The 22,440-nt window shown below is 49.9% G+C and overlaps 9 protein-coding genes across 9 annotated transcripts; 4 read left to right on the plus strand and 5 right to left on the minus strand.

Annotated features, from left to right (window-relative positions):
* The first annotated feature begins 121 nt into the window (after positions 1-121).
* Positions 122-1,467, plus strand: B0J16DRAFT_359940 (UbiE/COQ5 methyltransferase). The gene is made up of 3 exons (XM_046129671.1): positions 122-155; positions 337-639; positions 698-1,467. Exons 2-3 carry the CDS (start codon positions 374-376, stop codon positions 1,353-1,355), a joined length of 924 nt encoding a protein of 307 aa, XP_045989476.1. The 5' UTR covers positions 122-155; positions 337-373; the 3' UTR covers positions 1,356-1,467.
* B0J16DRAFT_359941 (uncharacterized protein) lies at positions 1,442-4,482 on the minus strand. The gene is made up of 3 exons (XM_046129672.1): positions 4,263-4,482; positions 3,773-3,923; positions 1,442-3,721 (listed from the first exon to the last, which is right to left on the minus strand). Exons 1-3 carry the CDS (start codon positions 4,269-4,271, stop codon positions 1,842-1,844), a joined length of 2,040 nt encoding a protein of 679 aa, XP_045989477.1. The 5' UTR covers positions 4,272-4,482; the 3' UTR covers positions 1,442-1,841.
* Positions 4,483-7,670: 3,188 nt separating this feature from the next.
* Positions 7,671-10,253, plus strand: B0J16DRAFT_378284 (uncharacterized protein; the record flags this gene model as incomplete). The annotated part of the gene is made up of 2 exons (XM_046130913.1): positions 7,671-9,989; positions 10,044-10,253. 2 exons carry the CDS (start codon positions 7,671-7,673, stop codon positions 10,251-10,253), a joined length of 2,529 nt encoding a protein of 842 aa, XP_045989478.1.
* Positions 10,254-10,830: 577 nt separating this feature from the next.
* Positions 10,831-11,845, minus strand: B0J16DRAFT_29106 (uncharacterized protein). Its single transcript, XM_046124271.1, has one exon. It carries the CDS (start codon positions 11,550-11,552, stop codon positions 10,929-10,931), a length of 624 nt encoding a protein of 207 aa, XP_045989479.1. The 5' UTR covers positions 11,553-11,845; the 3' UTR covers positions 10,831-10,928.
* A 231-nt stretch (positions 11,846-12,076) lies between these two features.
* B0J16DRAFT_29115 (uncharacterized protein) lies at positions 12,077-13,293 on the minus strand. Its single transcript, XM_046124273.1, has 2 exons — positions 13,196-13,293; positions 12,077-13,144 (listed from the first exon to the last, which is right to left on the minus strand). The coding sequence occupies exon 2, from the start codon at positions 12,825-12,827 to the stop codon at positions 12,138-12,140; it is 690 nt and encodes a 229-aa protein (XP_045989480.1). The 5' UTR covers positions 12,828-13,144; positions 13,196-13,293; the 3' UTR covers positions 12,077-12,137.
* A 616-nt stretch (positions 13,294-13,909) lies between these two features.
* Positions 13,910-14,459, plus strand: B0J16DRAFT_29128 (uncharacterized protein). Its single transcript, XM_046124280.1, has one exon. The coding sequence runs from the start codon at positions 14,018-14,020 to the stop codon at positions 14,351-14,353; it is 336 nt and encodes a 111-aa protein (XP_045989481.1). The 5' UTR covers positions 13,910-14,017; the 3' UTR covers positions 14,354-14,459.
* Positions 14,205-14,975, minus strand: B0J16DRAFT_329225 (uncharacterized protein). The gene has a single exon (XM_046126304.1). The coding sequence runs from the start codon at positions 14,860-14,862 to the stop codon at positions 14,566-14,568; it is 297 nt and encodes a 98-aa protein (XP_045989482.1). The 5' UTR covers positions 14,863-14,975; the 3' UTR covers positions 14,205-14,565.
* Positions 14,976-16,559, minus strand: B0J16DRAFT_329226 (uncharacterized protein). Its single transcript, XM_046126305.1, has 2 exons — positions 16,015-16,559; positions 14,976-15,966 (listed from the first exon to the last, which is right to left on the minus strand). The coding sequence occupies exons 1-2, from the start codon at positions 16,376-16,378 to the stop codon at positions 15,461-15,463; spliced, it is 870 nt and encodes a 289-aa protein (XP_045989483.1). The 5' UTR covers positions 16,379-16,559; the 3' UTR covers positions 14,976-15,460.
* Positions 16,560-16,809: 250 nt separating this feature from the next.
* B0J16DRAFT_257443 (uncharacterized protein) lies at positions 16,810-22,369 on the plus strand (the record flags this gene model as incomplete). The annotated part of the gene is made up of 7 exons (XM_046123148.1): positions 16,810-16,853; positions 16,943-17,009; positions 17,114-17,196; positions 17,245-19,007; positions 19,068-19,323; positions 19,509-19,564; positions 19,974-22,369. The coding sequence occupies 7 exons, from the start codon at positions 16,810-16,812 to the stop codon at positions 22,367-22,369; spliced, it is 4,665 nt and encodes a 1,554-aa protein (XP_045989484.1).
* Between the last annotated feature and the right edge of the window lie 71 nt (positions 22,370-22,440).

The raw sequence follows: 22,440 nt of genomic DNA on the forward strand, positions 1-22,440 counted from the left end.
CTTCTCGTCCTCGCTCTCTTTTTCGTCTTTGCTGGTCTCGCGTGGTTCCTGAGAAGCCAAGTGCACGTCTTTGTTCGCGCCATCTTCAGTCACAGGCAAGAGAAGCGTGGTAAATCAGATTCTACAGTTGCAAATACTGGAGACGAAGTCTAAAGGTAAGTTCGAAATCTTATAGCACATCTCGCCAAGTTCACACCAACCTTCAACTCAATGTCACGCAACCAGCAGCAAGAACTGAGCCACTGTGGCTACAAGGCTGTAACGCCACATCGGATGCCCCACCAGCAAATTTCCATCTCTCAGCCTCGTATGATTTTCGAACTGACCTCAACCCAGAGCTTCCCAGCATCTCCGAGGCCCAAGTACAATCGCAATGGCCTCCCGCACAGCTCTCCGGGGCTTTTCCCGTTCATTGAACCCTTCAAGATGCTCTCAAACTTTCGCCCGTCCCTTTTCCTCCACCAATGCCTCTTTCAAGAAATACGAAACCCCTACGTCTGATCGCCCTACCCACTTTGGCTATGAGACTGTCACCGAAGCTGAGAAGCAGCAGCGTGTTGCTGGTGTGTTCACCAGTGTGGCGGAGACTTATGATAAGATGAATGATTTCATGTCCTTGGGTATTCATCGTCTATGGAAGTATGACAGGGCTCTATTCTCTTGTACCTTGTACAGTGCTAACGATTGATTTTTCTAGAGACTACTTTATCTCCTCGCTGAACCCTGGTGCTACGAACCCCCCTGGACAGTCTCAGCGCATTCTCGATGTCGCTGGTGGAACTGGTGATATTGCCTTCCGTCACCTTCAGCACGCCCACGAGTTCAATTGCAATCCCAATGTCTCCGTTATCATTTCCGACATCAACCCCGACATGCTGGCCGTCGGTCGCCAGCGTTCCCTTGCCCTTCCCGCATCCCACCAATCCGCTCTCTCTTTCCTAGAGGCCAACGCAGAAGTCCTCCCGTCTCAGATCGAGGATAACTCTCTCGATCTCTACACTGTTGCCTTTGGTATTCGCAACTTCTCCAACATTCCTGCTGCGCTGAAGGAAGCTCATAGAGTCCTTAAGCCCGGTGGTGTATTCGCCTGTCTTGAGTTTTCAAAGGTTGATAAGCATCCCATCTTTAACACCATCTACAAGCAGTGGTCTTTCAAGGGAATCCCCTTGATCGGTCAACTCGTGGCGGGAGACCGCGATAGTTACCAATATCTTGTGGAGAGTATCGAGAGGTTCCCTAGTCAAACCGAGTTCAGGGACATGATCAAGAACGCCGGTTTTGTTGTTGCTGGTGAGGGTTATGAGGATCTTACCGGTGGCATCGCCGCTATTCACAAGGGCATGAAGCCTGTATAAAGTGGCTCATCCACGCAATGTAATTTAGTCTGTAAAATAGTCCATCACAGTCACGATGTATCACGAGAGTCAAGGAGTGTAAAATAGGAAGTCAATTCATTCCAGATCGCCCTCGACCCTATCCCCGAAACCCGTCTCCCATGAACATCATCAGCACATTCACGCCCATGGCGTGCGTTCAGGGCCCAGAACGATATTTTTAAATTCTCTTCGCAACTGAACTCCATACATGTCAAAACTAAAGAACCCACACCCTCGACATGGAGGTTGGTGGTTTCGAAATCTCATTAGGTACACGGTACATAAAAACGAGGGTTTTTAAGTTGTCCCTCGACTTTCTTGTCTTTTCGCCCTTTGTCAACTCAAGCAAAGGGGAGACAAATAGGTAATGCCAGAAAAGAGTGGCAAAATTTAGTAACAAGGCCATGGTGGTAAACCATGGTCTTACGAAGGGTCGACGATAACACTCCGATGTTGAGTATAGTATTAATCAGCGGCGGGTGTGGAGGGAGCGGCAGCAGGAGATGATGTATCTCCCTTGAGGCCACCACGTCCACGGCCACCACGTCCTCCACGGTCTCCGCCACGACCCCGGCCGCCTCGACCACCGCGTCGGTTGGATTCGGAGTCGCTGGCGCCTCCCGCACTACGGTAACCGCTGGTGTTGGTGGCTCCGCCGCGTCCGCTGGCACCCCAGTTACCAGCACCGCCTCGGCTGGCGTATGTCTTGTTTTCGCGATGTTGGAAAACCTTCACGAGGGGCTTAGATCGGTCCTCCTGGGTTCGAGTCTTCACATCGTCGGGAAGTCGGTCCAGGGCAGCATCACGGTCTTCAATCGTCTTGAATTGAACAACCTTGTTGGAGTTGCCCCACTTGTCGACCTTCAGGATCTTGTTCTTATCCTCCTCGCTAAAAAGTTCGCGGCATTGCTCCTCAGTGCTCACATTCATAATGAAGAGCCCAATGATATCAGAGGCGGGCGTCTTGGGAGCAGGGGATGAGACACGCTCAGGGGCATGGGCCGATCCATTGGCGCCAGCTGGAGCCGCTGCCTTCTCAGGCTCCTTGTTGTTGGCGGATGGGGCAGGACTGCTTGAGCTTGGGGCGGGCTGAGGGGTAGCTGGCTTGGGTGGGCCGGACAGAGGAGTCGCGACAGCAGGCTTGGAGGCCTGGACTGTTGAAGGCTGGCGGCTGGCGGGAGGGGGGGCGCTGGATTGAGTGGAAGGGGGGGCAGGCGAAGGGATGCCGGCTGGGCCAGCTGTAGTAGGAGGAGCACCGGGCTGCTGCTTGGCACCTCGGTGGGAGAAGTTGAAGCCTTGTGCTCGCATCTCTGTGCCGATACGACCATCTTGGATCTCGAGAACCAAATACCCGAAGGCGGCATCAGCAAGGTTGAAGTTCCACATGTTCTTGAAAGCACTCTCATCGACTTGTCCAAGAGAGGCCTGGCCAGCAACAGGGCCGCCAAAGGGGTTTCCGCCGGCAGCAGTGGTAGGCATCTTCTCGACGATCTGCAGGGCGTTCTTCAGAAGATTCTGCTGGGCCTCATTTTGCTGGATGGCAGGTTCCACCTCGCTCTTGACAGTCTCCCACACGTCGTTGAAAGAAGCTTTGGAGGCAGCAAGCTTGCCTCGGTAGTGATCGAGAGTCGGGTTGACGCTGAACTCGTTGTAAGAGCTTCCATATCGGAAATGAAGTCCGGCAGAGATGGAGAAATCGGCCTTTAGGGTTACTGAAAGCTGGTTCAAGATACCCTCACGAGCTGGAGATGCATGTGTAACAAAGATGCGAGTTTCGGTAGGATCGTAAACGCGATGGGCGGTGTCGACAAGCTCGCCCATTTGCAGAAGAGTCGTCCACATAGTTCCCTGGCCGCCAGCAATAGTAGTGCGGCCCTCGCCATTGTCAAAAAGCTTGTGCATAACAACAGCACCACCAAGACCAAGCAGTCGTAGTTTGACACCACCAACTTCCAATAGCATCGATCGAGCCTCGTCAATAATGTGCAGGTTAGGTACCTTATACTCGCCTGTTCGGAACTTCTCCAGCACCCGGACATCTTCACAGGCACCCCAGACAGTATAGACAGGAACATCAAGCTTCACCTCGCCACTGATGAGGAGAGGCAACTCGGAGAGCGGCAGCTCATTAGGGGCGAACCGACTCTTGACTGGGCCTGGGCCGCCTTGTTGGATGGCCTTCTTGACGGGCTCGGAAATCAGGGGCGAATACTGAGCAACATGCTTGAGTGTCTTCTCGGCGATTCGCTCCAAGGAAGTGTCGTCGTAGAAACCAAAGTCACCGGTGTGGATGATGTGGTCAGCGCGGGCTTGTTTGGCAAGGTCGTTGAGTGATCTCAGGTTTCCTATCATCATGTTTAGCGCTCACCCGTTAAAACTCTCGATGGGCTACCAACCTCGGACATCAGCAATGCACAGAACTCTTAGGGGACCAGTCTGGAGGACTCGGCCCTGGTTTGGCAAAAGTGGTGCGGCACCAGCAGGAGGTAGACCGCCGCTGGCACCGTTCTGGAGGTAGCCTGAGCCCGGGTTATTGTATGGTCGCTGCTGTTTAACATTGGTTAGCTAAATATTCCCATCATGACTATCGTGCGGCTAATCGACGGTTCTCGTGAAAGTTCATGGTGACGTGGAGTTGCGGATTTCAGAGTTGAGGTCAACCAACGGGGGCGCAACGGCGGAACAACACGCGAGCGGGGAGAACGCAGACGAAATAACGAGTCCGTATGACTGCTGCGAGGAGAGCAAACGCAATCCAAAACTATGTAACAAGTCGTTGGAGATAGCGCAAAGCTGGAGCTGGTTTGGAAAGGCCCGTGGGCAGTGGGAGGTGGATGGGCAAATCACAGATAACAGAAGGGGCCATGTCATGGAGGTAGCACTCACAGCAGCCATTCTATCAATCAACTGATTCTATGCGCTCGAAATAGGTCGGGAAATTCGCGTGCTCGAGTGGTGGCGCGTTCGAGGAGAAGGGATGCTCTGTTGGTGAGATAGAGCTCGGAAAGAGGATATGAATGGGTATCAAAAGAGGTGACGATGAGGAATGGAAGACAGGGAGGCAATCACGGGGAGGTGGATTTTCGCAGCTCGGGCTAGGTAGCAGTAGCAAGGCTGTCTGTACGGGAGAGGTAGAGATAATTTCTAGGTGGCCCCAAGAATCGGGAGAGAAGGCCTTTACCTCTTTGAGCTTAGCTTCATCAGCTCCCACCTGTGACGAAGACTTGTCCACCTGGCTGAGTTAGACCAGGGGAGCTCTGTCTCAATGGCGCTCCAGTCGGTTAATATTCGGCACTGTCACCGTTTCAACGATTCTCCTCCGTTTCTCGATGAGCCACCGTTTTTGAGACTGATGCTACCCTAAACAATGCAAAGCAAAAAATACATTTCGAAACAACAATATTTTAGCAGATCTCAAATATGACAGAAAAAAACCTATGTCCTTAAACTTAATATTTGAATGCCTGTATTGATTATTGATATGAAATCACAGCTTTAGCGAACAATAATAAGGGTACTATTCACAAGCCGGCTTCCAGCTTCACTTACATCTGATAACGGTTATTGCGCCGTTTGCTTTCACTAGGAAGTGACTTACAACCGCTATAAAGTTCACGTTCATCAATTGAGTTGAGTCAATATCAAGTACAGCTCAGTACGTTCCGGTTATGTAGTTAATGCGATGATGTGTATGATTCTAGTGTATTATTTCTTTGACCATCCGTTTAGAGCTAGCCCAAATACCTTTCAAATTCACTGAATTGATTTGGACTTTCGCAGGCGAAAAATCATCACTAATTGTTAAATTGTCGGGTTGTATACTTTATCTCAGACTGTAAAAAGCATCGCTGTTAAAACACCTACCTACCTCAGTATCCAATAATTGGTAGAAACCCCCGCATGAGATTAGCTATGTAATTAAGCAGCGGGGTAGATCGTGCTTTAAACGTTGAAGCTTGAATGCTTACTTTTTTTTTGGGTCTTATTTGACGATCGTAGACACCGCGCTGGAGAGTGTAACGTTAGCTATTGTCATCTCAGGTATGAACATCACACAATCAACTTCCCATTATGAAGTTTTCCGGACGCAGGAGCACACACCTTATATATAACTCGTGAATAAAATCGATAGAAAGAAGCATGGGGTCGATCTTGGCTCTTGGGCATATTGTGCTGATCTGAGACAAGGATAGGCACCCACATGCCATCTATCATGCAGTCATGAGTATTCGATCTACAACATTCACGGACGTCAAAAAAATGTGGGCATGATGAATCGCATAAACAAAGAGATTGCTGAAAATTCTGTATATATGCAATTGAGATACAAGAGAAAAACGGTGAAAGATGTCGATCGGCTTTATAGAGCGATGATAAGTGCAGTTGCGAGTATCTCCAATTCAGTTTGCTGAATTGTTTGACTCAAAGAGTTCTTTCATACCTGCCTTACTCCAAGAACTCATCCTCACTCTCTACCACTGATCGAGTAACAGGGTGAAGTATGATCCCAACTCGCTGAATTAAATGTGCAGAGTGGGTAGTTTTGATAAAAGATATTTCAACCTGTCAAAGAAAACTGTTTGTCAAGTCATGAAGGTCAATGGGCGGGTGATGAGCTGTGCGACTTGTTCCACCGATATAAGGATGGTGTAATTATAGCTCACGACATAGTCATATTACAACTGCGTCATCTGGTATGTGTTGACTCTTGTTTTGTTGACCGGAGAAGGCGGGCGGCCATACCTTAATGAGAGACATTCATCATGGGCTGGGCTGCTAATAAGACCGCATTATCCAGCGCTGTTACCATGGACACCCCTCAGCGATCCATATTAGCCTCAATGCCATGTAGCAGCACTGGAGTTACATCAACGGGTTCGGTGTTAGACCGACATGTACAACATAAACCAGAAATGTGTAGATACAAGTTTTAGATGTCAGAATGCCATTAAATCGTTGAGGAAATCATCAATTTGATTGCATGTCACTCTCATTCTGGAAAGCAAGGAAGGACCCTTCGCCGGACTCTTGGCTGTGATTCGAGGAATTCAAGGGACATTAACCAGCCCAGCACAGACGCCCAGTGAGTTAGAAAACTTCAAGCAAGGCTTCATGGCGGCATCCATAATGACTAGGTTGCTTGGGTACCTGACACATGATCGTATCATGCAGGTCTACTATACGGATACATATGATTTAGAGGCGACTTGAACAGTGACGCTGAATACTTATTATTAGATTTTGCTACCAACCTAAGTACTCCTTGTCTATCACCTACATACTGGTATAAGCCAATTGTCTGTCAGGCAGAGGTCCAGAGCCCAATAGTCGTCACGTTCCATTCCATCATCTGGGCGGCATTGAACCACCCCGACGGGCGCCAACTCTAGTGCTAGATAGCGCTGTGATATAAGGGGATAGCGCCTGACGACCCGCTGTAAGCGCCCCGCCACGTGACCTCGACACGTCTCATGCCCCGGTCCAAGTACCGTCCCTTTGATTGCAGAGGTACCCTTACCAGGGCTATTCGACTTGTATCTCGTCTTGGACCTTTGGACGAATCTCGACTCTCTTTCTCCCTTGAACGACTCTTTGTCTAATCCAAAAGAACAGCTGTAACCGACTACTTGTTCTTCCTCGATCACGTCGAACGAAACGACTCGAATCAGCGCTATCACACACTACTTGGCACTACCTAGGAACCTTGACGGAAGGCGGGCATACAGATCAGCGGCTCGTCCTGACGTTCTCCCCATGCGACAACAGACTTGACGACAACGCCGTCCGTGGAGGTGACCAAACCTCTCTCATTCGAGCCATCGACGTTTCACTCAGTTGCGCCGCTTGTATCGTGGTGCACCGAGGCCCATGGTAACATAGAACCGACGTCCAGTATCGTTTTGAAAGCCAAGCCAGGAAACTACACAGGCAATCGTGGGCGTGCAAGCCTCGTTGAGGCCCACCCAGCCGTCGATGATGGTACGTCTCATTATTTACGTTTAGCAAACGTCTATTTTCTTTATACGACATCCGTAGTAGCTGGTACTTGGTGATTTGTGTTGTGTTGCTTTGTTTCGTCTTGATCTACCAGGTCGTTGCCACCCATGCTGATCCTAGTTTGTTGTCGGTCTATAGACATCATCTCGACCCCGCGGCGATGTTGGCGGCAGTTTTGCTAGCAGACGCGGACATTCCAACCAACTGTCCATTTCTGACCCGAGCCACCATGTCACGGAAGCTATTGGCACTTTGTATGGCGATGAGGACGATGATGGATCGGAGAGTGGTCGGCCTATGAGTATCAATCGACCGCTGAGCTTCATCGGAGGCCCAACACCATACCAAGAATCGCTTCCTCGACCGCCTCCCGATGGACGATTTCTATCCGTTGATACAAGAAGAGCGCTTAAGCGGACTGATTCCGAAGGTTCCGCCAACGAAACGTCTCCCATTAATGGCGACTCGCCCAAAAGACCTCATCAGCTCTCACCAAACCAGCGAAGCAACTCATATGAACAAGGACCAAAATCGCCGTTGTCTCCTACGCTCTCGCTCCGCGATGTTCAAGCCGATTCGCAATTCTCTCTTACCAACATTGGTAACCCCAATGACATTGCCCAGGAATTGAGTAATTTGCAAGCGCTCAGACGGTTGTCGATGGACGTTGGAAATAACAAGGACCCCGATATGCCACCCATGTCTTTAATGGCTATGCCGACAATAGCACCAAGCGGTGACGACGATGAAAATGATCCCTCGAGACTGCTCTGGGTACCTGCCAGAGTGCACCCCGAGCTTGCCCCTGGCGAGTTCAAATCGTTCCTTGAAAACAGAGTTCAATCCATAAGACGGAGATCTGGTGACTCATTCCTATCTGCCGATACCGACATAAGCGAAGGTGATTCAGGAATAGGGGGACTCAGACGAAAAAAGTCTATGCTGTCTCGTCAAATAGATAATTCTGGGGATCGCGGTTCTGTCGATTACATTGATGGTGCTGATCGACTTGAACGTAAACGCTCACGAGGCCATAGTCATGAGCTGAGCCTGGAAGAACTTGTTAAGGATCCTACAAAAGCCGTTCAAAAGTTTGCTCAGGAATCGCAAATAGCACCGAGTGGACCTGAGAGCAGTGCAGACGATATGCCGATCTTGCCGGCTGCCCCAGGGATGGGTCTCCGTAGGTCAACCCGAACAACGTATCGAAAGGGAGGCAGTCTACGCACCGGACCTCTTGCCCGCCGTTCTGGACATCGTCAGCAACCTAGTGAGGACATGACGTTTGCTCCTTTGGAAGCTCCACCTGGTCATGGCCTTTCACGTGTTCAGTCGGAGCCTGTAGCAGACAACTACTCACGCCAGAACCAGGCCAAGAGATCTGAGAAGCTCTCCCAAGAGTCTCTGGATCATTATGACCACTATGACGGAGCTTCACAAGAATTCAACGGTAACGAGGCCAATACCGCAGACACGTTCCAAGATCAGCTACCTATTCGATCATCACCAAGCCTTCCTGCAATCCAGACCTCTTCTCATCAGGATATGCAAGACCAGAATCAACAGAAGTTTCCCAAGCGATCCTCTTCACAGAACGCAAAATCTCAACCGGTATCTCATAGAATTTCTGAACCCGAACCCCCAATTGAGGAAGAGCCAAGTCGCGGCAGCCGAAAGAGCTTCAGTAGTCGACAGAACGCTCAACAAGCCGCTCCGCAGCAGCAGACGTCTCGATCTTCTTATCCTCAAAGTCAATCTCTAAGTGATAATCTTGCCGCCAATCCCTCACTCATCCCCGGCAGTGGCTCAACGCGAACCGACAGTCTAACAATTATACCAACATTTACACAAGAGGAGCGGAAATCAGACAAGAAATCCAAGAAAGACAGGGATGACGACGCCAGCTCCAGTAAAGGAAGCGCTTGGAAATGGTTCAAGAGTACCAGCGATGAGAAGGAGAAGAAGAAGGAGAAGGAGGAGAGCAAGAGATCTAAGACCAAATCCCTGGGCGAACGAGGACAGGACAACGCGCGACTGGACGTCATACAGACATCAATCGACAAAAACGCACCCAAGGGTCGCGAAAGTCTTGTGCTCGATCGCGATAATGTGGAAAGCAGACTGCAGGAAGAGCGCAAGAAGGAAAGCCACCGCAAGAGCGACTCAAAGCGTGACAAGGACGGCAGCATTTTCTCGTCCATCTTTGGCGGAAGTAAAAAGAAGGAAGAGAAAGAGCGGAGCTCTAAGAAGACCCAACATCTGAAGGTCCCCGAGGAGCCTGTATACAAACCCTTGGTTCCTGATGTCGACTACCACTGGACAAGGTTTCCTCTACTCGAAGAGAGAGCGATCTATCGAATGGCTCACATAAAACTGGCTAACCCACGTCGACCCCTACACAGCCAGGTCCTCCTGAGCAACTTCATGTATAGCTACCTGGCTATCGTCCAGGCCATGCATCCACAAATGAATGTGCCCATTTCGCCACAGCAAAAACGGCTGGAGGAGGAAGCTCGACGGAAACAACAAGAACAGGAATACTTGGCCCAACAGAGATTGCAAGAAGAGCAGGAAGCTCAGGAAGCCATGGATCAATATGACTTCGACTATCACCGGGTAAGCAAAACTCAAAACTCTCGTTTTGTAACATGTTGCTAATCTAATGTTAAGGCTGCGGTGCAATATGGCGAGTCAGGTAGCGGAGAGGTTGATTATGTTGACGACGCTCAGATTTATGAGGATGAGCACGGAAACGATCACCACGAAGACTATAGCTACGATGACCCTGAAGGGTACGGGCCGGGAGCCAAAGAATACTATCACCAGTACCACGACACTGGAAATGATCGCCGGAATGATGGGCGGGAGGACATGTGGTGACAGCCCAAATAGTCACGGAAAACTCCTTGGCGGAGTCGATCTTTATATATGTTAACTTTATATTACTATCACTATCATTGGCTGCCAAGGCAAGTGTCTATGGCAGCATGCAGCGTTTCAGTCAGCCCTAGCATATGGCGGAGTTCCGGAAGACGAGCACGAGGGGGCGTAACAGGCTTGCAAAGACACACTCTTGAATTTCCTTTTCTCCTTTGTGAAAGAAGAATATGAGATCCGGCATGGATAATATCTCTCGCACGTCGCGATTCTTCTTAGCCCATCTTTCCTCTACGCTGTTCATCTTTACAACAATCTTTGGTGGAGTTATTCTGATGTTGGAGCACTGGGCAAGCGTTTATATTCGAAGAAACGACGGACTGTGTGACGGAGGAGAAGATATAGCTCATGCTTGGAAACCATGCTTGAGATGCTGGTCACATTGGTCAAGATTTGCTACTGGTGAGATCTCGTCCAGCTAGCACGAGGAGGATTAACATGAGGTATGAAGCTGTAGGATATGACTTCATAGAGATAGAACTGCCGGAGTACGATATCAGGAGGAATACTGAAAATCAATAAATGTAATACAAAATAGTCTTGTGTCTAATTATAGCAATCGTGCCCAAAAACAGATCTTCACTGCCTTGCTCATACAAGAATACTGAGTTAATGCCATTAATGATACTTGACACCAGGTCGTGCAAAAGATAGACCTGTATCGCGACCTGCTTCTTCAGCTCCACTGTCAACTTCCTGATTCTGCGAAACAGCCCCCTTTTCGTCCTGGAGTATCATCTCCAAGCGACCCTCGGCGTCAACCACTTTGACCGAGACAGATTTGTTCCACGTTCCAGAACTCGAGACGCCTGCACCGACGCTTCCCAAACCCTCTAGAGCTGTAGAGCGTAATGCCAATACCATCATCTGCCCAAAGCTACTCCAACTTGAGCTGTGCCATGGATGGCGGGACCATAGGACTGTTGCCACATGGACAAGGACGATGAGAACATGTAGTAACAAGACTGAGAACGCCAAGTAGATTGTGCGGCTTCTATGCCAGCTATAGCCATATCCGTTGATAAAATATTCTCGGTGAACGATAATGCTTTCTGAGGTAGGATGATCAATACTATTGTAGGTTTGATCCTCGTGGTACAACTGGAGAGTGTTTTCTGAATGATCACTATTATCGTGGATTCGATCTTTAGGGTACGATCGGAGAGGACCCATACTGGATAAGCTATGTGTGAAGTAAACCGATAGGCATATAGAAAGACATGGAAGTAGAGTGGCGTCCATATCTAGTGACGAACAAAAGTCGATGATAGCTTTGTAGGGATTATTTGGTATCGTGGGATCGTCGGACTCATGTTACAGAGTTGAGCCACTTTTTACTGAACTTGATAGGGCCTCCGCAAGAATGGGTATTGCCAAAATGCGCTTCTATGTCAAATAAGGGGGAGTCCATATGAGTCTGCATGCTAGGTTTGCCTTGTTCGAGCCATATATCAGCCTCGACCCTTCGAGAATATATTCGACAGAAGACAAGTTCGAACTCTCCAATATCAGAAGCTAGAAACGGAAGAAACAGTATAGATGCACTAGGGGGAGACCCGAAGCTGTCTGATGGATCCGAAAATAGGTGTCCAACCTCAGGACGTACACCTTCGTTGTGTCGAGCACCTCGAAGAAACCTTTTGAAGTCATTGTCGTGTCTTCCGTTCAAGGAGACTTCATTATCAGATATGCCGGTGCTAAATTGAAATGTAACGGCATCTCCGAATATGTGATTGTCTGCACACTCAACAAGAACAATAGGTTGTTTCCATCGACTGGTTGGTGCTGCATAGAATTTCTTCCATCAGTCTGCTTTGGTAGACTCATTTATCGGATCCCAACTGTCTGAAGTGTTGTCAAGGGACTTCTGCTGGGACGTTGTGAGGAAATCTTTATCAGAATCTCGCCGTCCCAAGGACGGTCGATTGTTTCGGCCACTCCATCCATTGGACATGTTGCGATTGTGACGGAGCTCGTATTAATGCGATTTAGCTGAGGAAGGTCCATGGTCAGAGAGACAAGTAAACCATATGTTTCAGAGAAAGATATATTGGTGATGTGTCGGGTGCTGCTTAAATTGTTAGTCGTGGGAGGGTCACTAATTACAGGCTGCAATATTCTCAGGATTTCAGCCAAGGTTGTGTAAGGAGTTCGATGGCTATAAAAGTCAGCTTCCGTGTCAAAACTCGTTTCCCACTGTGATATGAAGTAATATATGGTCTCGTTGCCCAGTCCTATGGGCTTGTGGATTTGCCACAGTCCGGCCCGAGGGATGATCGCTATGGCAGAGAGAGGTGCGATTGAAACAGAGAGGATGATAGCAATGATGATAGCCAATCTCATCATATGAGTACCACTCTTGGTGTGCTTTAATTTTGCCCTCGATCGTAGTAGCGGAACCCATAGTTCCCAGCTGAAGAAATGCTGGATTGGAGAGCCGATGTTGAATGATGCCGAGAGAAACCCAAGTGGAGCGCCACCATCGTCTAGCAAAAGTCCATAACGTATTCGATGCATCAATATATATGTTAAAGACACCAAGATGAGCGTCTCATGGCCTTTGGCCGCAAATTGTAGGAGGTTTAGCTGCTCGTTGTCGAGGTGTCCCCAGCGAATATGGACTATACAAGCAAACTAGTGCCAATGTGATCGAAGTAGCTGGCAGATGATACAGAGCAAGATGTCCCATGGTAGACAGTTTGCTCGCAATAAATGCTTTCTTGGGTCGTTCTGAGTTGCTGAGTGTCTGACGATGGAGTTTCCAAACCGTCTATAGAAGGACGATTGAAGTGGTGCGTCGAAGCATCGAAGTTTTGGCTCATAAACTCAACCTCCTGGATAAAATCTTTAGAATGGGCAGAGAAGTCGGAACAGAGCTCGCATACTTCGGATCGTGGAGGGTCTTCATCTACAAGGGTAGAGACCAGGCTAGAGACCAGGCTAGACACCTCCAAGTCGTTACGCGACATCTTGACGTATTTTGTTAGTATGAACAACAAAAGTACGAGATAGAAATGAGGGAGGGATATGCTTCTGCTTATGAGTTTACTTGGCAAGGCAGAATTCGGGGGTTGTGAGACTACCCATAGAATCAGGCTCTGGTATCGTGTGTAGTACATGAAGAAGTCATACACACCAACTGCATATTCCATCGAATATATGCACCACACTCGAACAACTTCTGTCTATAAGCAAACAAGTTCTCTTTATACTAGACATTGATGACATTCACCGAGGTCGAAAGGAGAGAGTTGCAGGCCACAGGTGTGATGGCAGACAGCCTGATTCCAGAACATGGTGTTAATCGCCCGAGTCTCCCAGAACCAGCTATCTTTTAGACCACGGATGTCTTTAATAAAGGATCTGAATAAAACACAAAATTGTATAAAAAGGAAAGATTCTGTCTTAACTTCCATTCTACTGATGCACGATATATGGTCATGGCTTAATCGGATTGGCGAGACTACTTTCACGTGAACCAGCTTGAGCATCAAGACACTATTCCACGAACCACCCGACAAGCAGAAACGTATTGTCACCAAAAACGACAAATAAATGCATTCGAGAATCCAGACGTCTGTTGCGGCTCTGTCAGTCACAAACCGCCAAGGTTCAGCTTGCCCCTACTGAGTAGTTTACTATGTAAGGTACGGACTGTATTTGGTGAGTTCCTTGCTTTCGGGAATAACGTCCACCCAGATTGCAATATGCGGTACCTTCCGTCTGCTTTACTCCTTGCTAGCAACCTGAGATCTCTCATTGTATGTCAACGTTGGGGCGTCAATGGCTGGGAGCCAAGGCTCGGGAAAACATGTCCAGGATTCGTCACCATCAACGTTTTTAAACCTTTTGGCTTGGCTTGGCAACTGTCAAACTATAAGAATCCGAGAAAAATGTTGATCAATTTCCCTGAAAAGGCCATCATGGGTATTGTAAGGAATGTAATTCTGCGCATATTTAGTTTAAAGTTGAGGCTTATACCGGCCAAGTCTAACGAACGGGACCTTTCTCCGTCGACCCAAAAAAATGATAGTATGATATGATACTGTAGAAGCGAAAACACACAGACCTCATTACTCGCGCCCGAAGGAAAACATAATTTCCCAATGCAAATCCGCCTTATTCTTCACATACCCCTTTCCTCGTTGTGATATCATCTCAAGCCCCAAAAAGCCAATATCCAATGGCTATAGTTAACGGCTAGAGCGGCTTTATCACAAGGCGAACGCCAATTGCACTAGATTTTGACTTTAGTCTAGCCTTGCTGTCGATCCTGGACCTGGCTTCCTCGTCGTAGTTTGAATCCACTGAATACGCGACTCATTGAATGTCTTCGTCCCCCCTGAGCTGTCATTTCTGTGACGAGCTCGTCGACGCGGTCCATGGCATCGATGAAGACATGAAAATCAGCATCGTCTTCGTAGCACAAGTTTTCATCTCGAAGGGCCAGGTATTCGACTTCGTGGTTGCTGAGAGTACTTTCGTTTGATACTGTTGAAGATGTTCTTCTCGACTTGAGAATGTTGTTGTTTTGGCTGATCGGGCTTGACATGATGGGAGAAACGACAGTGTTGATTAGATACCGTTTCTAAAATCGTGGTATAAATGAAAATAAAATACCAAAAAGAAATCAAATATTACAAGGTATTGATTGATAATGAGAGCAGAGGAAATGAAATTATGAAAGGCGGAGGCCGCAGGTCTATATAACTTAGGTATACTAGTAGATCGATGGACCCATATGTGGAGGGGTATACACGAATCTATCGAACGGCCGCATACAACGACATGATGAAAGCTGACATGTGGTGCTCCCATCAAAACATAGTGATGGCAAATCAGTCTATGATTGTCAGCTTCGCTTCCTAACGTAGTACCAATCAATTATTTGCCCGCACACAGGTACATGACGGGTCCCTGGACCATAATATGTAACGCCATCATCAGTCGCATTCCTCGGCATTGTCAGCCAGCATGATGTGCAACACCCGCGTCCACACCTTGTGGAATATGTATGTAACTAGATTAGCGTATTGCGTATCCCGAGTTGACACTACAGATGACGACTGCACCACGGGCGGGATAGTCGGATGCTAAGCAAAGTAATATTTCTAACAAATGACATCTTATACAGCTTGGAGTGAACTCTTTTATTTCTTCTCCTCCGTCTTCTCCTCAGGCTTGGGTGTTGGCAGCTTGAATGACTCGGGTGTGCGGTCCTGTCCGGCTCCAACAGGCTCCCAAGCGCTGGAACCACCCTCAAAGTTACGGAAGGCCTGGGTGAGCTCCAGAGGCTCGGTGACGATACGCTTCTTCTCCTCGTCGTATCGAATTTCAGTGTAACCAGTCAAGGGGAAGTCCTTGCGCAGAGGGTGACCCTCGAAACCGTAGTCAGTCATGATTCGTCGGAGATCGGGGTGACCAGCAAAGAAGACACCGTAAAGGTCGTACACCTCTCGCTCGTACCAGTTGGCACCGTCAAACAGTCCGGTGATACTGGGGACAGGAGAAGCCTCATCGGCGTAGGTCTTGACGCGGATTCGGGAGTTGTGGCGGACCGAGAGAAGGTTGTAGACAATTTCGAATCGGTGTTCGCGCGTGGGGTAATCGGCAGCAGTAACTGTGCTGACCTGGGTGAACTCAGCAGCAGTGTTGTCTGTCAAGTTTTAGTAAACGTTCTGCCATCAATTGGCATCATACTAACACTTGAGGAAGCTGAAGACAGGGTAGACACCCGAGGGAGAGATGTAGATGGTGAGCTCGTCCTTCCAGACGGAGAACTGCTGGATGTACTTGGGAAGGCAGCCCATCAACCAGGCACCATAACGGTGCATGTTGTCAGACTTGCTCTGGTACTTGTCGGCAGGGTTGACGATTGGGGCCTTGAGGGAGCCGATATGATCGCGAGGGGCCTTTCGCAGGTTGGGGCTTTCCTTGGGCATTGCGACATATTGACGAGCCGTGTTGGACAAGCAGCGGATTGCTTGATCGTTGCGGACCTGGACGGAAGGCTTCGCGGGTCGTAGAGCTGAGGCCAAAGCCCGGCTTCGAGAAATGCTGGTCGCCATGGCCGGTTGTGTGACAATTCAAGGCCAATTGACGATGGAGGAGGTCGTCGACGAAATACCTTATGGTGTTGGTAATGATGCCGCGAGCATTGGCTCGAGAATCTTAGCGGCAGAACAGTGAAACAGAATTGCCGTTGTTCAGCCGACGATACTGATTTACCTTTCTGTGCACCCCACTAGTGGCTGATAAGAGGTACTCACCTATCAGAGCTCCAGATTGCCCCGGATTCGATGACGGTGTATCATAGCACGTGATACTGCTGTGGCGCTAGCTCAATATTGCTTAGCTTGGTTTTCCATCTTTCACTTTCCCGCAGCCTTGGATGCATACCAAACACCGTTCCTCTCCTTGTACTCACATTTCCATTTCTGCCCATCGTATTTTGATCTTCCCATTTTACTACCTTTCGAAATAATCACACGTTATCACCATGGCGCCCCAAGATTCATTCATAGAGGAGGAGGAGGATACCTGGTATGTTCCACCGCTCGCTCGGGGTTTTGGTGCTCTCTGCGCACTGCTCCTTGAGTAATGTTAGGTGCCCGAAGCTGACATCTTGACAGCCCTCTCTGCATCGAGGAGTTCGATCTCTCAGACAGGAACTTCCGACCATGTCCTTGCGGCTACCAGGTACGACACTAATACAACAATCTCTCAGCTGCAGCTGACGTTGCGGCCACGTTTAACTAACCATGGAGCTATAGGTGTGCCAGTTCTGTTTCAACAACATAAAGAATAACATGAACGGCCTATGCCCCGCTTGCCGACGACCTTACGACGAGAAGACAATACAGTGGAAAGTTGTTACGCAGGAAGAGTATGATGGTCCCTCCTTGCCACGTTGCCATGCTAACGAACCCCTCAGAGTTGCGGAGTTCCGTGCCAACATACAAAAGAACCAAAAGAAGCGGGCTACTGATCAGCGACAAAAAGAGCTGCAAAAGCGAGAAGCAGAGAAAGAAAACCGAAAGAACCTCATCGGCGTACGCGTTGTCCAAAAGAATTTGGTTTATATCACCGGTCTCGCTCCGACTGTGCGCGAAGACGAACTACTCAAGACGTTGCGAAAGCCCGAGTTCTTTGGCCAGTATGGCAACATCCAAAAGATTTCGATTAGCAATCGAAAGAGCTCGGATGGCCAGCACCAGTCACTAGGCATTTACGTTACCTTCGAACGTCCGGAAGAAGCCACGCGTTGTATTACAGCTGTGCACGGGTCACAGAACGGCGACCGAGTGCTCAAAGCCCAACATGGCACGACGAAATACTGCTCAGCCTGGCTTAAAAACGAAAAGTGCAGCAACCCCGGCTGTATGTTCTTGCACGAGCAAGGCGACGAAGAGGACAGCTATTCTCGACAAGACCTTTCTTCGATGAACAGCATTGCCTCCCAAAGACCCCTTCCTGGAGGTGGCTCGCGGTCCGCTTCTCGACAACAAGCTCCTCACCCTACGCCGCCGCCGGTCGTATCTCATCCTATGACCCGCTCCATTAGTAAAGAGGGCTCCGAGAACGGTGCCGATGGGTCAGCATTGCCTTCCTCAGCTAACTGGGCACGTAACCCCCAGAGGAGCCGTAGGGGTAGTCTTGCCACTAGTGGTGCTGCGTCAAGCCCTGCTATCTCGATGGCTCAGCCTGTAACTGCCGAGCCGGTGCCAGAAGAAGCCGTCGAGGAAGAAGAGGAAGAAGAGCTGGAGGAAGAGGAGCCCCAGCCGGAGGAGCCAGTGGCTGGACCCTCTAATTCCCGTTCTACGGCATCCGAGTCACCCGCACCATCCAAGACCTTCGCTGAAAGTGGCATCAGGGAAATTCTCAAGACATTGCAGAACTGCCCCTGGCCAGTGTTCTCTGATGCTGGAGCAGATCAATACCCGCCTTTGTTTGATCCTCGTGGAGGTGAGAAGCGCAGAGCTATGCGCGAGGAGGAGGATTCGCGTTTGAGTGGTGAACAGGAAGAGCGCCCTGAGGCCCGCGAGCCATCCGAAGGAGAACCCGAAACCGGTGGCAGTCTTGCTTTGGGAGGTGAACCCGAGGACCGCGACGTCTCTAACGACAACAGAGGTTTCGACCGCCGAGGCAGCACCCAGCCTCCTATTCAACGACTTTCCACTGATGGCTTATTTGGACCTGCGCTTACTGGAGCATCGCCCTTTGGTCAAAGTGCGGGCAATCCTGGCTCTCGGTCTATGACACCTCAGCAGTTGTTCCTTCGATCTCAGAGCGGCTTTGCCGATGCACCACCTGGTATTGCTAACCAAAGCAATGCTTTCCAGAACCAAAACCAGAGCCAGGGTCAAGGCCACAACCGTCAGTCGTCGAGATTCAGCTTTGCCAATGACAATGCTAGCTCTACGGCCAATGTCAAGGTTTCCGCCAATCCTCGCATCATGGCCCAGCAATCTTCCATGATGCCCAACACCTTTCAATCGCAGGGCAGCAACCAGTTCTATGGTGCCTCGATGCCTGGACCTCCTCCCGGCCTCAAGTCAACTGGCACTCCTCCCAACATGTTTGGTCAGTTTGGTGGACAGGGCTTCGGTGCGCCCAAGGACAACTCGAATGAGCTCCTTCAAAGTTTAATCGGCCGCAGTCGGGCTGGCAACAACCAGTCCCACGATGCGGGAAAGCGTGAGTTCATGATTTCTTCTTTTTCAAACCAGTACCCACCATCCTCTACCTCCACCCCAGCTCCTGCTCCTGGACTCCTGCCGTCGCTCTACGGTGGTACACCTAGTGCATACCAAGACATGAACTCCAAGCAGAAGAAGAAGGGGAAGAAGCACAGACATGCTAACACTTCCTCCTCGGGGGGGAGTGGCTTAGTAGATCTTGCAGACCCGAGTATCTTGCAGGCGCGAATGCAGCACCAGTCACAAGGCAGCGCTGGAGTCGGACAGGGCTTGTTTGGTGGTCAGAGCCAAGGTGGGTACAATCATAATATGATGTATAACAACAATTACGGTGGAAGATGGTAGTTTTGATTTTGTCTGGAGTTTCAGATTGGGAGACTGAATGCTTGGCGACCTCCCGTCTTCGACTTTTTTCTCTTTATGCACAAAAGGGGGGCGTTTTTCGGAAATCAGGTCAAGGCTAAAAAGGTGCCTACTATCTTCATCAGGGGGACACGAGTTTCAAACGCATTTATGATTCAGCAGACATTCGCAATGTCAACGCAGCTCAGGGAGGTCAGCTTTGCATCAGGCGTCATTTTTTCTTTTTTGGGAAAACGGAGGGCGACATGAGAATATCTCAAGTCTTTGCAATCCGACTCTTGCCAGTCCTTGAGCGACTGTGTATGGGGGTTCACGTCAGGCAAGCCATCATCGTCTTCCACAAGCCCCCTATGTATGTTAACAACGTCGAACCAGCCGCCTAGGTTTGGCGGTAATATTGGTCAGAAATAGCAATACCCTTCTATTCTCTCCAAATCGCCTCTTGTCCTCGTCCCCCTGTGGAAGACGATGGTGCTCGCCGTAGCATGACCCTGTCCCCGAAATCTTGTATATAAATGGGGTGGTGTTGTCGTAGTGTAGTTATGCTTTGCTTTTGTTGCGTTCATAACGAGTGACTGAGCCTATGCTAACTATCGTTCAGATGATGAGCTCCCGTCTTTGGACGAGGCTACGAACTCTGTCGATGCGTTGGTTTCCGACTATCCTATTCTCCCTGCAATCGGATTTGAAGGCCGCCAATCGGTCCCTCCCGGCTTGGCACTACCCCCCGGACTTCCACCCATCTCAAGACCCCCTTCTACCGCCAGCCATGGAAGATTGAGCAATCTTGTACCAGCGTTGCCTAAGATGCCACCCCCTGGTCTGTCACAAGGTGCTTTGACTCCAGATCAGTCACCCATGAAGTCAAAGCCGGCAACGCCCGTCTCAGAAGTAAAGAAGACCTTGAAGTCTTCAGCAGCCGAGAGCGGGCTTTCGAAAGAAGTTGCGACCGAGTCACAACCAAAGCAGCCCAAGGGAATATCCTTGCAGGACGAGGATTTCCCAGCTCTGGATACACTCAAGAGCAAGAGCCGACCTGCAACGCCAACGTCCAAGCCCACTCCAAAGGCTAAGCGCAATGCTGAAAGAATCGTGGATAGAATGATGGCCAAGGCGGGCGCTAGTAAGGAGAGCAGCTCAGGCGAAGAGTCGAAACCTCAATATGAGAAGGCTCAAGGCGCAAAGGCTAAAGACACTAAAGTGCAAGAAACCAAGCCACAAGAGACGAAGGTTCAGGAGTCGCCAAAGCCTACCCAGTCTACCAAAACGGCCGAGAAGAAGCCTATTTCTGTCAACACTCACGTCGAAAAGCATATTGCACCCAAGTCTAGCGAGTCACCTGCAACGACTGAGAAGCCCACCCCTGAAAACGCAGCCGCGTTCCCCCCATTGCCTGCACCTTCATCAACTGTGACCCCATCTCCTGTTACACGAACAGGGCCGAAGACACTGCGGGTTATTGCCACTCCTAAGACAGAAGCACCTCCTCCCGCATCCCCTGCTCTGACTATGGCATCCGTTGCTCTGTCAGGAACATCACGAGGTGTATCTGCTAGCTACAGACCAGACACACCGGCAAGCAGTGAGGCTGTTAGTGACAACGCCTCGGTAGTCTCCGCCTCTGTCACACACTCTCGTGCGAGCTCCCCACCTCCCAGTAGGATCGGATCTGCTGCAGTGAGAACCACAACAAAGAGCCAGCAACGAAAGGCTCGCAAGGACGTCTTGAAACAGGAGACCAAGATGATTGCCGAAGCGCCTAAAGTTGAGCCAGAAGTCCATGCTCCGATTCTTGGACGAAAGAAGAAGCAGAAGAAGGAAAAGCCTGCCAAGACACCTCAATCTGATGCCACCCCGGCCGTGCAAGAGCCTGTCAAACTTGATACCCCCAGTCCTGAGCCTTCTCAGCCAGAACCCACTAAGGAACCCGAACGAGAGCCGGAAGAGAAGCCCGCTAAGAGCAAGACTGCTCAAAAGAAGGCAGCAAAGGCCAAGGGAAAAGCCAAAGAGATCGAACCTGAGCCTGCTCCTCAACCCCCATCACCCGTCAAGGAAACAACCCCTGAAGTCCAAGAAACTCCCGAGAAGCAAGGACCTGGTCCCGCGTCTGTCTTTGCTGAAATCAAGAATACTCTCTGGGCTTCCAGTGTGGACAAGCTGCAACTCTTTAAGCCTATTGCTGGTGGCTCATCTCGTACTGATTACAGTTCTGCCAACAGCAACGCCAACAAGGCTGAGCACTGTAAGGACTGCTCTTGCAAGTGTGGAGAGATTCAGGACGACGATCTTGCGGCACTGCGTGCAGGTAAACCTGTCCGCAAACAATTCCATGTCGATGGCAGCCGTATGCTCATTACTCCCAATGGGGACTGCATTCGTGGCCTGACCCCAGAGGAAGAAGATGCTTTCCTTGAACTGCAGGCTGCTATTGCGGGCACAGCAGAGAACCCTGGATCATTCATTGCCCCCAGACATCAACCTGGAAGCGGAGCTTTCTCCCTGATTAAGGGCAGGGCTGTTCCTAACGGGCGTCCCAACATCTTTCCCACTACTGCTCAGCTTCAATCCCAAGACCCTATCGGGAAGCTCCAGCGGGAGGACGCGCTTAGCTACATCAACCAATACGTGCTGCCTCGTCTTAACCTGGGAGCCACCAACATGGGTTTCCCCAAGGGTGCGTCGCCCACCAAGGATGCGGCTGCTGCGAGCCTTAACTCCCTTGCTCCCTATTTTTACGGTCCTGATGCCGCGGCTGGAGTGGGCATCTATAGCCCTCCGGATGGAGCACGAGCGATGCAGGATTTCAGCTCAGCAGGTATGTCGGGCGAGGAGCGTGGAAAGAACTTTGGCATGGGTGTTGGTGGCATGCCCTTGATGAGTGTCGAGGATGCCGAAGGCGCACTGGCCATTGCTAGACGAGAGACGGAGAAGTTGGAGAAGGGGCTGAACCAGGTTATTCGCCGCAACCGACGACTGGTCCTTGGAGGCAATAACTAGGCGTGTAATCCTGTAACAACATGTTGTATTATCATGATGAGTTGGGTTTTCAGCATCATCTGCGAGAAGAG

This window comes from Fusarium flagelliforme, assembly GCF_020744385.1.
Source record: "Fusarium flagelliforme strain FIESC 12 MPI-CAGE-AA-0113 chromosome Unknown B0J16scaffold_1, whole genome shotgun sequence".
In the NCBI taxonomy this organism is placed as follows: Eukaryota; Fungi; Ascomycota; class Sordariomycetes; order Hypocreales; family Nectriaceae; genus Fusarium; species Fusarium flagelliforme.

What these genes read in the sequence shown, in the direction of transcription:
- B0J16DRAFT_359940 (XM_046129671.1), top strand. Translation starts at nt 374, where the DNA reads ATGGCCTCCCGCACAGCTCTCCGGGGCTTTTCCCGTTCATTGAACCCT. An exon ending in GGTATTCATCGTCTATGGAA is followed by an intron (nt 640 to 697) that starts GTATGACAGGGC and finishes TGATTTTTCTAG; the next exon opens with AGACTACTTTATCTCCTCGC.
- B0J16DRAFT_359941 (XM_046129672.1), bottom strand. An exon ending in GTGCATTGCTGATGTCCGAG is followed by an intron (nt 3,722 to 3,772) that starts GTTGGTAGCCCA and finishes ACATGATGATAG; the next exon opens with GAAACCTGAGATCACTCAAC.
- B0J16DRAFT_29106 (XM_046124271.1), bottom strand. Translation starts at nt 11,552, where the DNA reads ATGGACGCCACTCTACTTCCATGTCTTTCTATATGCCTATCGGTTTAC.
- B0J16DRAFT_29115 (XM_046124273.1), bottom strand. Translation starts at nt 12,827, where the DNA reads ATGCATCGAATACGTTATGGACTTTTGCTAGACGATGGTGGCGCTCCA.
- B0J16DRAFT_29128 (XM_046124280.1), top strand. Translation starts at nt 14,018, where the DNA reads ATGCGGTACCTTCCGTCTGCTTTACTCCTTGCTAGCAACCTGAGATCT.
- B0J16DRAFT_329225 (XM_046126304.1), bottom strand. Translation starts at nt 14,862, where the DNA reads ATGTCAAGCCCGATCAGCCAAAACAACAACATTCTCAAGTCGAGAAGA.
- B0J16DRAFT_329226 (XM_046126305.1), bottom strand. Translation starts at nt 16,378, where the DNA reads ATGGCGACCAGCATTTCTCGAAGCCGGGCTTTGGCCTCAGCTCTACGA. An exon ending in TGTCTTCAGCTTCCTCAAGT is followed by an intron (nt 15,967 to 16,014) that starts GTTAGTATGATG and finishes AAAACTTGACAG; the next exon opens with ACAACACTGCTGCTGAGTTC.